Genomic DNA, 16,808 nt, shown 5'->3' on the forward strand with positions numbered 1-16,808 from the left:
CTGCTGGCACTGCAATCGTGTGTTTGATGGCCCGGGAGTGGTGTGTGCGTGTGTGCGTGGGCGCAGTTTGCTCTTTTTTAAAGCACATACTCGTGCTTGTGGCGCACCCCCTGCTCGCTCCCGCAAGGTGGATGCCGCCACAAGCACGAGTATGTGCTTCAAAAAAGAGCAGAACGATGGCTAAAGGTCCTCCTATGCAATGCATGCGCGCTGTGTAGGCGAGACCTAAAAAACGAAAGCTCCACTCAGCTCACTACTCTTAACCATGAGAAGCAAAGGGGACTTACTGAAAAGCAATGCATGTTTCAAGGCACACACATGTAAGTCTGCCGTGAGCACTTGAAAAATGTGAAATGCCAGTGCACATGTATCGTCGGGATTCGGTACAGATGCTGAAGCAATTCCGTTTGCCCTGTTGTGCTGCTTTGAAAACATAATTATTGAAGGAGAAATGCAGAAACACTTCACCCTCCCCCTTAGCTACAAAATACCTGATCCCGGTGAACTCAATCCGAGCTTGAAGATGAATAAAACCATGTTAAACAGGAGTGCTCATGTTGTACAAGTATGTGTAGATACACCACATAGGAAGGAACAGGACAGAGCTTGAAAAATACAATTCCTGGCTCCACGTGTGTCTCAAATTCACACACATCGTTCTCTACCGATTCAAAGTGTTCGCAGATGCAGCCCACACGTCTCAACCCTTCTGCCTCCAACCCTGGCCTCCTGTTCCCAACTCATCACAGAGAGGGCTGGGATCAGGGAGGCTGGCTGACCCACCCCACTCTGTGATGAGTTGGGAAAGGTGAACCCTCGTTGACTGACGCACTGTTTTGGAAAGCACGGTCTGTAGCCCAGAAGTGCCCCAGCAGAGTCAGTCAGCGCGGGCGGTGCACATCCCAGGGGGGCTACGCTCGGGCAGGCCACAGAACACAGAAGCAAGGGCTGAAATCACATAAATCCGGAAAATCCTGTGACACCGTACATGCGCAGTAAGTGCATGTGCCTTTCATTGCTGTGACTGCCTGACCCTCGTGCAGAGCGAGGGTGAGAAGCTTTGCTGTTTGATGTAAATATTTAGATGCAGATTTACAAGCCCCTTACGCCACTTTTGCGTCACTTTTAACATGGGAAAAGTGACGCAAAAGTGGAGCAAGAGGCTTGTAAATCTGCCCCACATTGTTCAGCAGCAGGTAGGATGCATTTAATAAAAATAAATATCAAGGAGGCAATTACTATGGGGGCGTAGCCCCCGCGCCCATACCAAGAAACCACCCTTGATTGCCAGTCTGGCCGTGCTTGCATCCAAGGCTCCGTGCCAGAGGCATGAAGCAGACCGAGAGAAGGAGTGTGGGTTTTTTTCAACTGCAAAGGGTGTGACTGAGAGAATTGTGCTTCTAGCCTTGTTACCTACATGCTGACAGGTGTTAACAGCTGCTAAATTATCTTACCTTCAGCATGCGCCCTCAATAGTCGAGCAGGCAGTTAACAGCAGTAAACACTATTAATGCTCTGAGCAGAAGGCATCAATGCTTCTTTAATGTTGTGTCACTCAGGATACATTCTATGCATACTCTCCTGCCCATTACGCAGGACACTTCCTCAATGCCACCAGCTGGAAAAATAATATTTGGGCATTTCAGTTGCTGTCAAATTTCCCTATTCCCTTTACCCACCCACTGTTGGCAGCGCGAAAGACTAATGACCAGAATTTGATGTTGGCCCTTGAACATGACATGAAAGGTGTCCATAGAGTCTGGCACAAGAACACTGTGCCCAATGTATGGGCTGCCTGTCACGGCTGCTTCTGCCAGGGAAAGGGCAGGCATGCTGAACAGGAACACAGACAAGGGCAGAACATGTTCTGAATACCGCCTGTGCACAGTTCTGTTTTACTGTCCTGTGTCCATGTTGGAATTGGTGGCTACGATATCAATGAACTGCCATATGTGCAGGCATCACAATGGCAAAACCAGTAAATGCAAAGTCAACATATGCCATAACCTGTGCCCGCATAACAGTGTCAATACCCATAAATGCAATATCGATGTATGCCATATTTTATGTCCGTACAACAGTGTTGATCCCGGCAGTAACAATGTCAATGTATGCCATAATCCAGTCACGCATAACAATGTTACCAGTAAAACCAATGTCAATGTACGCCGTGATCCAGTCACGCATAACAATGTTACCAGTAAAACCAATGTCAATGTACGCCGTGATCCAGTCACGCATAACAATGTTACCAGTAAAACCAATGTCGATGTACGCCGTGATCTAGGCACGCATAACTATGTCAATATCAGTAAAGACAGTTGATGTACGCTGTGACAACTGAATGCGCGATGTGGAGAAAGTCAGTATAACTGACACCAAAGACTGACTCATTATTTTCAGAAGTTCTAATCAACTTGTATCGCTGCTGTCGGATTCACCCGCCCCCCCAACAACCCAGAGTTAGAGATACTGGGTAAGACAGGTCCGACAACCCCGACAAAAGCCTATCGAGTGAGAGATCACAGGTGGGGTCTCACTTAGCCCACAGCCAAACCTGCACCCTGGGAAAACTCTGATCGATCTCACAGATAGTCGCACCACAAACAGGTCCGAGAAAATTGGCCTCAATAAAACAGATTTGGCCAAAGGCATGCTTTCCCCAAAAATACCAAAAAGCTAGATGCCACATGTAGGTAGCAACACTCAACCAATCAGGACACGACATGTACACCCCAAGTAGTAGTCACGCACTCCCACACCGGACATCTGGACACATACACACTGGCCCACACTAGCTCTCCCTGGGGTCGAGAGCCATCTGTGCCCTTATCAGATGCCCAAACATGTTAATTTACGACTGAGATGCTTTTTCAAGAATGCAGAATTGTTTTATTGTACCTTATGTGATGTATATATTGTCAGCCAAAACTTGTACAAAGTGAGACTTTCCTCAGACGCACTCTGTCGAGACTCTCCGGCCGCTGCGTTTAATTAAACCAACTTGCTCCTGTTTTGCCAAACGCCTCTTGTCTTTTCATTTATTTAAGGTAAAATCATATCCGAGCAACATCCACACACGTCTGACACTGCTCATGGTGATGTAGAAAGGGCAGAACCAAGGCCTCCTCGTGCGCTCCATGGAATGAACTTATCGGTGCATTGCATTAGAATTTACAAGCCACATTCAGATTTTTTGCTAACAAACATTATTTGACATTTTGTAAAGCTCTGTAACAAATGTTACTTCCTCTTGAAAGGATCTATGGGCAATAAACAGTTTTCCCATAATTTTGTCATCCTCCGCAGAGTCATCCAATGCCAACGCTATCAACGTTTCATGTGGGCTCTGCAGCAGAGCCTTCAGTCTAAGAACATCCTGGTTTGCAGGAGGTGAGAACAAATTATCCGAATTACTAAAGGTGAAGGCATAATGTAGCGTCTCTATGGAAGGAAACGTATCAGAGTAATGGAAATAGAAGACATCCTTGAGCTACCAGCATACATTGGGATCTGGCTTCTTGGGCACAACACCGTAAACAGCCACTCCACACAGACAGAGCCATTCCGCTCTACCCGGGATGATGACAGTCACATAGCGGCCCACCATCCCTTTGCAGCAGAGAGTGGAGACGAATCCGAGAGAGAGGTCAGTGATGGTACCGCACCTATAGATCAAAACACAAATCAAAAGGCCGGGATTAGGCAGGACCACTGACGCCAGCTTTGTCTATTGTTTTGCATAGGATATCTGACCTGAAATCAAAGATGGTGTTATGTTATGGTGGTAAAACTTCTAAAGCACTTGTCCACCAAAAGGTTTGAAGTTGCATTTTGGGACAGCTGCCTAATGAGAAAAAGCCACCATATACTCATAGTAAGCTATGTGACAAATGATGGCAGAAAGAATGATGAATCACCAGCCACCGTCTCAAGCACCTTTCACCAAGCACCCACATAAGAAACAAGCATTGGCAAAGTCAATAGGTCTTGCCAACGTGAGAGATTGTCTTTCCCACTGTCGTTTAGCCTTGTACAGCAGTGTGGCTGCTGTTCAGCATGGCTAAAAGTTAGTGACATGGTGTACAGTGGCATAGGAGAGAGTAGAGTGGAGTGGACTGGGGTGGCAAACCATAAAGTAACGTAGAGTGGAGCGGGATAGAATAGAGTATCACAGGGTGGAGAAGAGTAAAGTGGCCTAGAGTAGAGTGGAGTTGCAGAGAGTAGAGTGGTGTAGTGTGGTGAGACACATTGTGTGGAGAGGGAGTGGCGTAAAGTGGCATTCTGTGGAATGGGGTGGCGCAGAATGGAGAGAAGTGGCACAAAGTGGAGCGGTGTAGAGTGGACTGGCTTTATTGTTGGAGGAGCTGCAAAAGTCACATGTTTATTTTTGCTTTCAAAGACTGCACATTGTTATGGTACTAATTGGCATTGAAGGGAACTACTGTGTGTGGATGGGCTCCTTCTTAAAAGTCAGATTGTATCACTTACAGTGAAGGTAGCCAAAGGCTAACTAAGAGATTAACAGCCTCATGCATCAAGCCAAAATCCAGTCGGTAAAATACCGATTCGCTAATAGCTCCCGGTATTGAGTTAAAAATACCCAATCCCAATGCATCAACCCAAAAGCAAAAATCGCTATTTAAGGAATCCTTAAATAGCGATTCCTTAAATAGCGATAGCATTTAAGGAATCCCAAATTGAGATTCCTTAATTTAAGGAATCTCAATTTGGGATTCCTTAAATGCAATGCATGAAAGTTAAAAAATTAGCGAATTCGCTAATATGGGGAGCAAATTACCATGAAGATGAACTGCATGGTAATTTGCTAAAAGTTTGAAAAATGCACTTTTGTGCATTTTTCAAAGTTTCATGTTGCGCACACACATGCCCTTAGAGCATGTGTGTGTGTGCAACATATGTGCACATATCAATTTCAGGGGTGCAATAGGGTGTCATTTTGACACCCTTGCACCCTTGAAATTGCATGAGCAATTTGCGAGAACCTACTGGTTCTCGCTATTTGCTCATGCAATCTCCAATTCATTCCTATGGGCCTGGAGGCCCATAGGAATGATTGGGATGGCATTCCTTAATTGCTACTCGCAATTTGCTAGTAGCAATTAAGGAAAGTTAAGGAATCGCTATTTGAATAGCGATTCCTACATGCATAGCCTTTTGCTATTCCTTATTAGCGATTCCTTATTTTTCGCTAATAAGGAATCGCAAATGGCATTGTTTTTTTTTTTTTTTTTTTTTGAAACCGTTTATTACAAGTCTTAAAAGTATACAAGTATGGGCCCACAACCTTCCGGCCGGCCGCTAGCAATAGTGGGAACATACGACATACATTTATGGAACACGTGGCGTTACAGGAGGAGCATTTCACAGTAGGTAACAATGTCAAAAGCCACATCATCCAGGCCCCATTATGCGGTTTCATTTTAATTTAAGAACAACAAAAATTAAAACCACACCCACAAGGCAACCCACAATGAAAATAGCAGCACGTGCTCCCCAAGAGGGGGGATCCCAACTATACACAGAAGTGTGAGGAGGGGGAAGAGAACAGAGCGAGGACTGGGGGAACCCAATGCCCGGCAGCGGGGGAATGAGTCGGCTAAGGGGATGGGGCTGGCGAGGCATCAGGCAGCAGCGGTGGTGCGCAGATACCCCCTCGGTAGGCGTTCCAGGGGCCCCATACTTTCACCCATGTCCCAGGCTTACCCCTCGCCACATACACCACCTTTTCGCGAAACATGCACCAGTCCATGTGTTCTTTCCAGGCCGAGACCGTCGGGGGCCTCTGGGATCCCCACAGTTGAGCAATATCACGCTTGGCTATCATATATCCCAGAGTCACCCACCACGTCTGCGGCGCCGAGTAATCAGTCGGTTCCCACACATTCAACAGGCATCTCCTCGCTTCAGGCAACAGCGCCACATGCGTAACCAGTCGCAGCACCTCATGTACATCACGCCAGAACCCCTCTACCTCTGGGCACTCCCACAAAATATGCATAAAGGTCCCCAAAGCACCACACCCACGCTTACACAACCCATCTCCAGCATAGCCCATACGCAGAAGCTTTGGCCCCGTCATGTAGACCCGGTGGAGTATCTTGAGCTGGACGAAGCGAAGGCGAGCCGGTATGGCCACATCCTTCGGGGAGGCGACCGCGGAGGTCCAGTCCTCGTCGTCCAACTCCAGACCGTCGGCAACCCAAGCCGCACGAAGGGCAGTCAACAGGCCCGAGCGGTCGTTTATGAGCTTTTTGTATATAAGTGAGATCGTGCTGTCCGGGACGTGCCCATCCAGCATTCTATCCTCCAGGGGGGAATATTCCGGGATGGAGGCAGCGTCCGAGAAGACGGAGCCCAGCGCATGACGGACCTGCAAATACCGAAAGTATTCACTGCCCTGCAACTGAAATTCCGTCTGCAGCATATCGAACGTTTTAAATCCTCCCCTCGTCCAAAGATCCCCCACTTTACTGATACCTATTATGTCCCACTTCTCGAAGCCCTTAGAGGTCCACAGGGAACCTAACCGCTCAACGCGTATAGAGGTGATGCCCGGGTCAAACGGTCCTTCCACCCCATAGCTGCATTGGCCGCGTGCCAGACTTGCACCATAACACGCGTGGGGCCCGTCAGACGAGCGTCGGGCGCGCTAGAGTAGAGCGCTCGATTGTAGTCGCCACCTGGCAGGAGCATCTTGTCCATTTCAAATGCCGGGTTTAAGGCGGGCCCGTAGAGGCCATGGTTAATGGCAGCGAGCTGGGAGGCCCAATAGTACCGTTTAATATCCGGGAGGGCAATCCCCCCGTCAAACCATGGGAGCGTCAGCTTAGCCAGAGCAATGCGCGGCCTCCCGTCCCAGAACAGGCGGCGTTGCAGACTCTCCACCTCACGGAAGTAGCGCGCCGGGACCAAGTCCATAGTGTTCTGCAAAGCGTACAGAAAACGCGGCAGAGACATCATCTTGAACAATGCCGCCCGGCCGAGCGGCGAAAGCGGCAGGCGCCGCCAGCGTGCGACATCTACCCGCAGACGCTGGAGGGGGGGAAGCAGATTCCGTTCATACCGGGCCTCCGGGTCCAGAGTAATGAAGACACCCAGGTACCGAAATCCCTGCGGGGCGATCTGGATCGGACAGCCCCGCGGGAGAATAGGAGCCTCCCCAGAGAGAACATACACACACGATTTAGCCCAGTTGATGACGAGACCGGAGTTACGACCAAACGAGTGTAAAACATCAACTAGCACTATAAGTGATTTACGTGGGGAGGCTAGGTACAGAAGGATGCCATCAGCGTATAGGGATACACGGTCCTCATACTCGGGGGTCCAACGGAGACCACGGATGGAAGGCTCCCACCGCAGCCACTCCGCCAGGGGCTCCAAGGCAAGCGCAAAAAGAAGCGGCGACAAGGGACAGCCCTGCCGCGTGCCCCGGCCCAGCTCAAACGGGGCCGATACTCTTCCGTTCACGACCACCTGGGCCAATGGGCCCGCATACAACAGTTTGACCCAACTGATGAATCCTGGGCCAAATCCGAACTTCGCAAGCATCGCCCAGATGTATGGCCACTCAAGCGTGTCAAACGCCATGGTGGCGTCTAAGGACGCCAAAATGGCCGGTTCCCGTATAAATGGGACGCGCGCAAGCACCCCATGCAAACGCCGCAGATTAAGGGCCGTATTGCGATGGGGAATAAAGCCAGACTGGTCCTGATGAACCAGATCTCCCACCACACCGACCAGCCGATTGGCGAGTACCTTAGCGAGAATTTTGGGCTCCGCATTCAGTAATGAGATAGGCCGATAAGAAGTAACCCGATCCCGAGGTCTCCCTTCCTTGTGGATCACCACGATTGTAGCCAGACGCTGGTCAGGCGGGAGGGAGCCCAGCGAGTGGGCCGCGAGGAACATTGCGCGGAGGTGAGGCGCCAATGTATCCGGTCGCAACTTATACAGCTCGATAGGGATACCGTTCGGGCCCATGGCCTTGCCAGAAGCGACCGAGCGTATGGCGAGGGCGATTTCGTCGGAGGTGGGAGCGCGTCCAGCGACACCCTGTCCTCCCCGGACAGGGAAGGCAGCGCGATATCCCTGAGCAGGGCACGGGAATCCTCTTCCGAGCAAGAAGAGACAGGGGAATACACCTCGCGGAAATACTCCGCGAAACAGGAGACAATTTCTTCTGGCTCAGTTACACACACACCATTCGTTTTCTCAATCAGCGGGACCACACGATTCGCTCTCTCCTTTTTATCCAACCACGCTATCAGTTTACCAGCCTTATCACCCACATCATACAGTCGCCCCTGTTGCTCTCTACTAAGGCCCCTGGCCGCCTCCGTAACGAGGGCCCTATAAGCCGCCTGTTTGAGCTGGAGGACATGTAGTGCAGCATCCGTCACCCCATCTTCTAGATTACCCTCCAGCTCAGCTATTTCAGCCTCCACCCGGGTCACCTCCTCCCGCTCGCGCCTCCGGGCGTGGGAAATAAGGGATAGGGCCTCCCCTCTAAGTACTGTTTTGAAGGCCTCCCACAGGGGGATAGCTGAAGGCACTGACCCCACATTCTCCTCAAAATAGCGCTGGAGGGATTTAATCAAGTCAGCGCGAATGGTGGGGTCGCGCAGGTACCAGGAATTGATTGGGACCACCCTGCTCTCAGCCCTCGGAAAGACATCAAAATGCAACAATAGCGGGGAGTGGTCCGAGATACCCCGCGCCAAATGGCGCACCTCCCGCACCCTCCCGACATGGGCCGCCGGGACAAGGACATAATCAAGCCGTGAGAGACTACCATGGGCCCCCGAGTGGAAAGTGTATTGCAGCTGCGTGGGATGTTTTAAGCGCCAGCAGTCCACCAATCCCAGTGTATCCAAGAGGCCGGATAGCCACGCCTGTGCCCGGGGGAGGTCCATAGGGGGGTGACGATCCACATTCCCAGAAACCACCGCGTTGAAATCCCCCCACCACCAGAAGCCCCCCCGGAAGGCCAAGGAGGAGGCGCCCCAGATCTGCAAAGGTGGTCGACTGCAACCCCGGTGGGACGTACACTGACACAAAGACAACCACTTTGCCCTCCATTCTACCCACCAAGACAGTGTAACGTCCCCTGTCATCGTGGAGCACCTCATCAATTTCTAACGGGAGCGAGTTCTTTACCATGATACCCACACCCCTCGAGCCTGACGTGAAGCCCGAGTGGGCCACGAGGCGGTAGCCACGCCGATTCATGGCGCAGAAGGAATTGCCAATAAGGTGTGTCTCCTGCAGGAAGACCACATCAGGCGAGAGTCGCTTCAGATACTGTAGGACCACACCTCGTTTGATCCTGTCCCCCAGTCCATTGACGTTCCAAGACAACAAAGTTAATTCCCTACCCCCCATCATACACAGAAACCATCATTCGTCCCCCCGAGAGCACAGTAGAACCAACACAAAAAAAGGGTTGCCTTGTGATAATAACGAACAACACCCCATCCCTGCCCACCCACCCCAACAAAACTCCCCCCTCCCTGCACCCCTGCATGAGCCCAGACAGCCCCCCCAACGTGCAGTGTGCCTGTCGCCCCATAGATAGTTAAACTAACTAGACCCCCAGAGGAGGAGGGAGAACCCCCAAGAGACCCCACAGAACCTCCATAGGAGGGGAACTTAAGCAATCCGACATATAGTCAGAAGTGACATCATTTTTGTCCCGAGCGAGGCCTAATATTAGTCCCTCAGTCTGGATCCGGCGAGCCCTCTCCCCCGGCCGCTCCCCCCCCTCCACCCCGATCCCGATCTCCAGACAGAGTATCCAGCCAGTCCCCGGCCGCTTCGGGACGATCAAAAAAGTGTGTGCGACCTTCCACCTCCACTCGCAGCTTAGCTGGGAAAAGCATGGCGTATTTGAGATTTAGGTCCCGAAGACGGCGCTTGACACCAAGGAAGCTCAGTCTCTGCTTCTGGACCGCAGGGGTGAAATCAGGATAGAAATTAATGTCCATATTGTCAAGTCTAATCGGTCCCTGTAGTCTGGAGGATTGCAGGATAGCGTCTCTGTCCCGAAAATTAAAAATCCGGGCGATGAGAGGTCTCGGAGCGGCTCCGACCTTAGGCCTTCCCCCGGGAACCCTGTGGGCCCTCTCCACAGCAAAGAATTTACTCAGCCCCCGTGGCTGGAGATGGGTAACAATCAAGTCTTCCACGAAAAGGTCCGCCGCCGCTTCCTCACGTCCCTCAGGCACCCCGATGATACGGATGTTGTTCCTCCGGGCCCGACTCTCGGAGTCCTCCAAGCGACGATCCATCAGCGCACTCGCCCGAGCAAGCCGGCGCACCTCCGCCTGCAGGGCCGCCACATCTGTCGTAAGGCCCGACGCGGTGTGGGCCAAAGAATCGACTCGGTCGTTGGTCTTGGAGAGATCGGCCCTTATCAGGCCAACATCTACGAGGACCGAGTCGATCTTCTGCGCCAGTGTGTCAAAACGCTGGCCCACAGAGGCCTTCATCTCGGCGATGGCGCCAATGACATCCCGCAGAGTCAGATCCGTGGGCAGATCGGGGGCATCAGTAGGGCCCTCAGGGGACCTGCGTGGCACCTCAGGAGATCCCTTCTGGAGGGTATAGCGATCCATGCTGTTGGACTGATGGGCTGCGCCACGCCGGGTCGATTTTACCTTTGCCCGATCGCCATCTTGTTTCGTGGCCATGGTCCCAGTCTCCCGATCGCACCAGCCACGTCGTGAAGGGCGGGCAAGCCGGTCCACTGGCTCCGGGGAGGTGCCACCCCAGATCTGCGGGGCGGATCACAGCCGGCGGGCAGGCAGGGCCCCCCAGCGAGGCCACACCAACACACAAGGCCCCGCGACCCAACCTCGCATAGACAGCAAGGAGGGTGCGAAAGCGAAAGTGAAAGCGTGGGTTACGCGAGCCACCAAGCCCTATCCGCCGCTGTTATTCACTTCGTCACTGGATCGCCCCACAACGCAAATCCGGGGTTCGGCTAGGAGTAGGCCGCAAACCTCAATCGGTGCTAAAGTCGGTGTCCGAGGTCCGATTTGGAAGCGGAAAACGGGCGCCACCTCAGCTCGGGCTCACCAACACAGTCCCCTCATCTGGGACAGGATATGTTCAGGATAGTCATAGGAGGTCGCGGAGGTCCTCGGGAGCCTCGCACCTACGCGGCCATCTTGGTTGCGCGCTAGGCTCCTCCTCGGCAAATGGCATTGTTGATGCATGTGCCCCTAAGTGATTTGCCCAGGATCACAGGATGTTGAGCAGACTCTGATACTCCAACTTGCTTCCCCAGCTCCAAAGTCAACAGGTCTGGCCGTTACGCCACATCCTGGTAACTGGTATAGTTTGCACTCAGGTGGATTCTAATTTCCCTCAAACTATCTACACAAAAGCCCTTTTTTAGCAACTCAGTGCTCTAAAATGGTCATGAGAGTAAACCGTATACGCAAGACAAGAATTCACTAAGGACTTATTTCAGGAAATATTACTATATTTGAGGCATATAAATTGCATTGACACAGCATTCTGAATAATTCAAATGGTGAATACCACTCGGGAAATGTGCAGTGTTGGTGAATGAGCAAGACTTTTTAGCTAGGTGTTAGTTTGACTCCTCATTGCCAGCTGACAGTCTGTGGGATCTTGTGGAAGTGACTCAATGGATTCTGCTGGAGTTGCAACCAGAAGACCGACTACATGGGCCGGAGAACTGGTTCAATACTCATAACTCAATGCTGGTTCAATACTCAGAATGTTCCAGAGAGAGGTAATACAAAGATCTAGACCACCCGGCCCCCAGAGTGCAACCAAAAACATGTATTGTTAAAGACTCACAATTACAGCTGCCTGGCATGAAGTTATTTGCAGGTCTGCCTTCAGTGCTCCAAAGAGGTGACACAAGATGGCCTAATCTGTCTTGTCTGAAGAGCCCTCAAACCTAATAATTGATGCGCTAACACTTTGAAATAATGAAAGCGACGACTAATGAAACAGTAGCACTGTACATAGGTGTATTCACAAGGAGAACTCGATAACCAATGATAAATTATCACCAGCATTGCTGAACAATTAGGCATGAAATAAAATAAATAATTTCACAATTGTTAAGTGAGAACAGCAGACAGGACGAGTTTGTGTTCTGCTCTACTAACAAGAGACCCCTGGTGCTCTGTAAATGTAGCAAGTGACGCAATAAATACACATGGTAAATAAATAGCTTGCAGTGGGATGTGTGGTGTGAGATGAAGACAATGGGCCTAAATACGATGCCAGTCGGAAACTAAACCGACCGACTCCTTGTCGGATTTGGTTGTGACCGGTTCGCGGTCAGAGGTTCCTACCTATTGATTATGATGCTTCCGAACACTGTTCAGAAAGTCTCCCATTGACGTCAATGGGAGCCTGTGTTCCGACCGACAACACAGGCTCCCATTGAGAAAAAGAGAGGTTGCGGAAAACCTTGCACCCTGTGGTGGGCACCTCATGGTACCTGTCACACTGTGCATGGTTCTACTTGGGGGTCCCTTGGGTACCCCCACGGACCCCAACAGGAGGCCTCAGGAAGAAGGGGGGCCTGCTAGGAGCCACCAAAGTCAGTTTCCGACAGCTTTTTCGTGTCGGACGGTCTGAGTAGGAAAGCCTGTCCGAATCAGACATCGTAATACGTCGGTCAGGAACGCGGTCCGTAGAGCTGTATGATTTGTCTTTGAACGACTCGGAGTTTCCAATTGTTAGTCGGAACCCATTCGGAATGACCGAACGGTTACCTTTGCATCGTCATCGGTCGGTCGGAAATGTTTCTGACGAAAACATTGGTTCCGACACGGTTTAGGAGAATCCGAATGCGGTTCGGAACCTTTCCGACCGACATCGTAATCAGGCCCAATGTGTGGGAGCCACTGCTTGGAAACTACACCAAGTCTGGACAGGCTTGAGACCATCAATTACCTTTAAATATAACACAAAATCATCAGCAGAGTGCTACTGTGAGCCAGCCATGTTTATGCCCATGCAACTGGAAATATATCAACCAACAGTGCTTCGAGACCCTCAAAGGTGAAGCAGCCGCGCTATACAAATCCTGATTGATTGATGAATAAACACAGGCAGAGCAGCCAGCGAGTACCATAACCAAGCGATTGCACCTCAGGATGAAACCTTCCAAACACAGCACATTTACATAAATGCACACATTACACTCAAGATATCACTTTGGCTGCTTTTTCACATTTATTCCACATAAAGAGGTTGTATTCTTGCTGCGCATCTGCACGGGCCGCGTAAAAATACGGTTTGTCTCTGTCACAAACCACATGATGGTAAACTGAGCACAGTACAATTAAACCTAAACATGGCTGAAGTGAAAAAAAAGCGCTATGGCGCGGCCAGCGGTGGCTGCGCCATAGCGGTATTTTTTGTTGCTGGAGCGGCGGCAGAGCCGAAGGGGAGGGACAACAAGGAATATGTCATGGTGTGGCATTGGTTCTGCGAGCACATTCCATGAACTGTAATCCGTTACCTAACGCGTGGTTCTAGAATTCTGTGAGGGGACAGTTAGTGCTGGACTTGTGAGGAGATGGCAGGAGCCAGGGGTCCTTTTCCAGAATAAAGAGCACAATTTACTCCTTTATTTTGCCTGCTATTACTGGATACTACTCATGGTCTTCAGCAGCTAGGAGAGGGGGGCTGATTTCATGACTGAAGATGCACGGAGGCAAAGTAGCCTCCTGCATGTGAACTGTACGTGATGCATAAAAGTAGACAGGATGAAGTTGTCCTGGGTGGTAAACTCAAATCCAAGAACATAATTAATTTTGTGTGTCATTACTGGATACTACAATTTGACGACGCCAGAAGAACATACTAACTTCTGGAAACCCTAGGACGTCTTCAACTCAAACTATGGAATTAAAATTTGATCGATGACTGCTCGCTCTAGACACAGTCACGATGGGTTTACTATCTCCTGTTTGTGTTTATCGCGGAAATTGCCATGTAATCTCTCCGAACCTAAATCTGGTTCCCTCAACCCTAAATCATACATTTGGAGCAATTACTGGAGCCAGTTGAAGATTCGGCAATCGGCACTGAGCCTGCCTCGAGAGCTTACTGTTACACTCCCTGGAGTTTTGGGAGATTCACTGCTAGTGCCGCTCACGCCTCCCAGCCTCTTTATATCGTGCTGGGGCTGTCCTAGGGTGACCGGATTCTCAAAACAAAAAACGGGAACAGGTCATAGACATAGAAGTTTGCAGTAACCATCGAAATAAAAGTAGGACTATTTGATAGCTGTCATAGCCATAGAAAAAGGACTACAATGACAGCTCCCTCCACAGACCGTGATGAAGCATTACAGACGACAAATCAGAGGTCTTTTATTGGCAGTAACCATTAATTCCATTTAAACAGACTTTGCCTCAACATTTGCTAAAGTTGGTGACCATCCTTACCTTGAAATTCCAAGTATGTTTTCATACGGGTTGTGTGCTGCCTGTTAGGCAGGCTAAAAAAGAAGTATGTTGTCTGAAGCTGCTGCCTAATAAAAGCCCCGGCAGTTGTAAGGTTACAAATTAAGCATTGGGAATGCGACTGGAGCCGGAAGTTTTGTCCTTTACAGTAACATTCCCTTCATATTTACACGGGTTGTGCACCGTGTTTCAATAGTGAAACCAATATTGAATGAAGGCTACCGTGCTTTATATTATGTAATGGTGTTTTAAACACAGGGAAAGTGCAGTGCTAAATATGAGCTGGTGGTTTCTGGTGCTCAACAGCAGCACCTAATAATCAACAGAAATACTTTATCTGCAGTCCAGGACACCTGTATTTTTACTGCGTGTATGGAAATTAAATACTTTGCCCAAAATCACACCCTATTGAGCAGCATGTGAGAATGGAACCTGGTTTCCGATACTCGTACTGTTAGATTTGTCCTTGAAAGCACATTCACTTCCCATTAACACAAGTTGTGTGCTGCCTGTTAGGCAGGGTAAAAAAGAAGTATGCTGTCTGAAGCTGCTGCCTAGTAAAAGCCCCGGCAGTTGCAAAGTTATAAATTAAGCATTGGCAGTGCGACTGGAGCCAGAAGTTTTGTCCTTTAAAGCACATTCCCTTCATATTTACACAGTTGTGTGCTGCCTGTTAGGCAGGCTAAAAAAGAAGTATGTCGTCTGAAGCTGCTGCCTAATAAAAGCCCCGGCAGTTACAAGGTTACAAAGGCTTGACCTAAAAACGGTCATTAAAATACTCCCGTTGCGGCCTTGCAGGCTGGGAGGTCAAGTCCTGTGTGGCTTCAAAAGGATCCTGGCTGAGGCAGCTCTGATGCGGAGGCAGGGTCCTGACGGTGCTGGTAGGGCTGGGGCAGCGTCACAAAGGTTAGGTTCATTTTTCGCTGCTGCTGGATTCTGTTGCAGTCCCTCGTTCGCTTTAAGGCAGAGCAGGGTAACACTGGTTGCTGGTTGAATCTTACTGCAGGCGGTAAAAGCAGGGTCGCGCTGGTCACAGGTGGTCCTAACCAGCTGTTGTGCCGATGGCTGGCACGATGATGACGTAGGTGGCGCTGCGTGTACAAAGAGAAGGAAAATCCCAAGAGAAAATGCTTCTCCAAAGGTGCTACAACGCTCACCTAAGTGACGTCATGCCTTAAGCAGTGCAAAGAGAGCATGCGCACTTCTATTTTACACTATTGCGCATGCTCAACCTAAACACTATAAAAAACCGGGACATTTCTATTTTTAACCCGGACACTGCTCAAAAACCGGGACATTTCACTAATTTGGAGAAAAGTGTGGGGACACTTCTCCAAAAACAAGGACCGTCCGGAGAAAACCGGGACGTCTGGTCACCTTAGGCTATCCGCCTCTCATCTCGGTGCCACGCGCTGCTGCCGCCTTCACTTTGGGAGCGTTGGTGCCGCGCGCCCTGCAATCTTCACAGAGTTATGGTGCTGCATGATCTGTATTCCTCACAGAGTGCGGGTCCTGACTTGTGCTCCCTCCTCCCCCCTTGTCGCTGAGCGCTGCTGTCACGCGCTCCTCATTGGTCTCTGTGTGCTGGTGCCGCATACTCTTTCTTCTCTGGCTGCAGGGCTTAAAAGTGGGCCGGTTCTTGCCGATAGTTCTTTAAAGCAGGTGCCGAGACGGGTCTCTATTGGGCTCTACCTTTTTGCCCTCGCCATGAAAAAAATAAATCTTACCTCTGCAGCAGTACCACCCTCTACTGCCTTTGATGTAACTTCAAAGAGACTCCTTGTAGTTCTTTCACAGTCTCCTCATTTCAGAACTGAAGCCTTTTCAATATGCTATACTCAAAGGCATGGTTATTGCTTATTTATCTTATGCAACTAACAACCAATGACAAAGCCTGTAGTGCTGGCTTGTAAGTGTAATGTTACTTGTGTAGTATAGATCTGGATGTAATGACAGAAGTAGCAAACTACTAGTCAGGCGGCCCACTAAACTGAGCATAGATTTTCAGTTTACGTGCTTTTAAGCCACGCCCTTAATTACATCGGCCATGCCCCTTTCAGAGACCCTCCAGTTTTTTAATCCCACTTGAAGCCTTGTCTGGCTGGATTAAGTGTTCTCCAAGCGCAGTTTCACGCATTGCAGAGGCATAGTGACGTCATTGTCTTCAGCCATGGACATTCAGGAAGAATATTAAACGTTTTTATGGATTCTGTTTATCAACAGGTTTGGCTTTTAAGGAGTCTATTTTTTATAAAGATTGACTTTGTTTCCTCCTCGCGTTTTGGACAGCACTTCATAGAGGCTACCACTAAGGTGTTA

The 16,808-nt window shown here is 50.0% G+C and overlaps 1 protein-coding gene across 1 annotated transcript in view; it reads right to left on the reverse strand.

Moving 5' to 3' along the window:
• Positions 1 to 2,869: 2,869 nt before the first annotated feature.
• Positions 2,870 to 16,808, reverse strand: part of LOC146830427 (fucolectin-1-like) — a 117,639-nt gene continuing 103,700 nt past the window's right edge. The window contains exon 5 of the mRNA XM_085604659.1: positions 2,870 to 3,668. Within this exon, the coding sequence (XP_085460785.1) occupies positions 3,494 to 3,668 (175 nt within the window). The 3' untranslated portion in view covers positions 2,870 to 3,493. The remainder of the gene's footprint in view (positions 3,669 to 16,808) is intronic.

Source organism: Triturus cristatus, chromosome 5_1, assembly GCF_964204655.1.
Source record: "Triturus cristatus chromosome 5_1, aTriCri1.1, whole genome shotgun sequence".
NCBI lineage: Eukaryota > Metazoa > Chordata > Amphibia > Caudata > Salamandridae > Triturus > Triturus cristatus.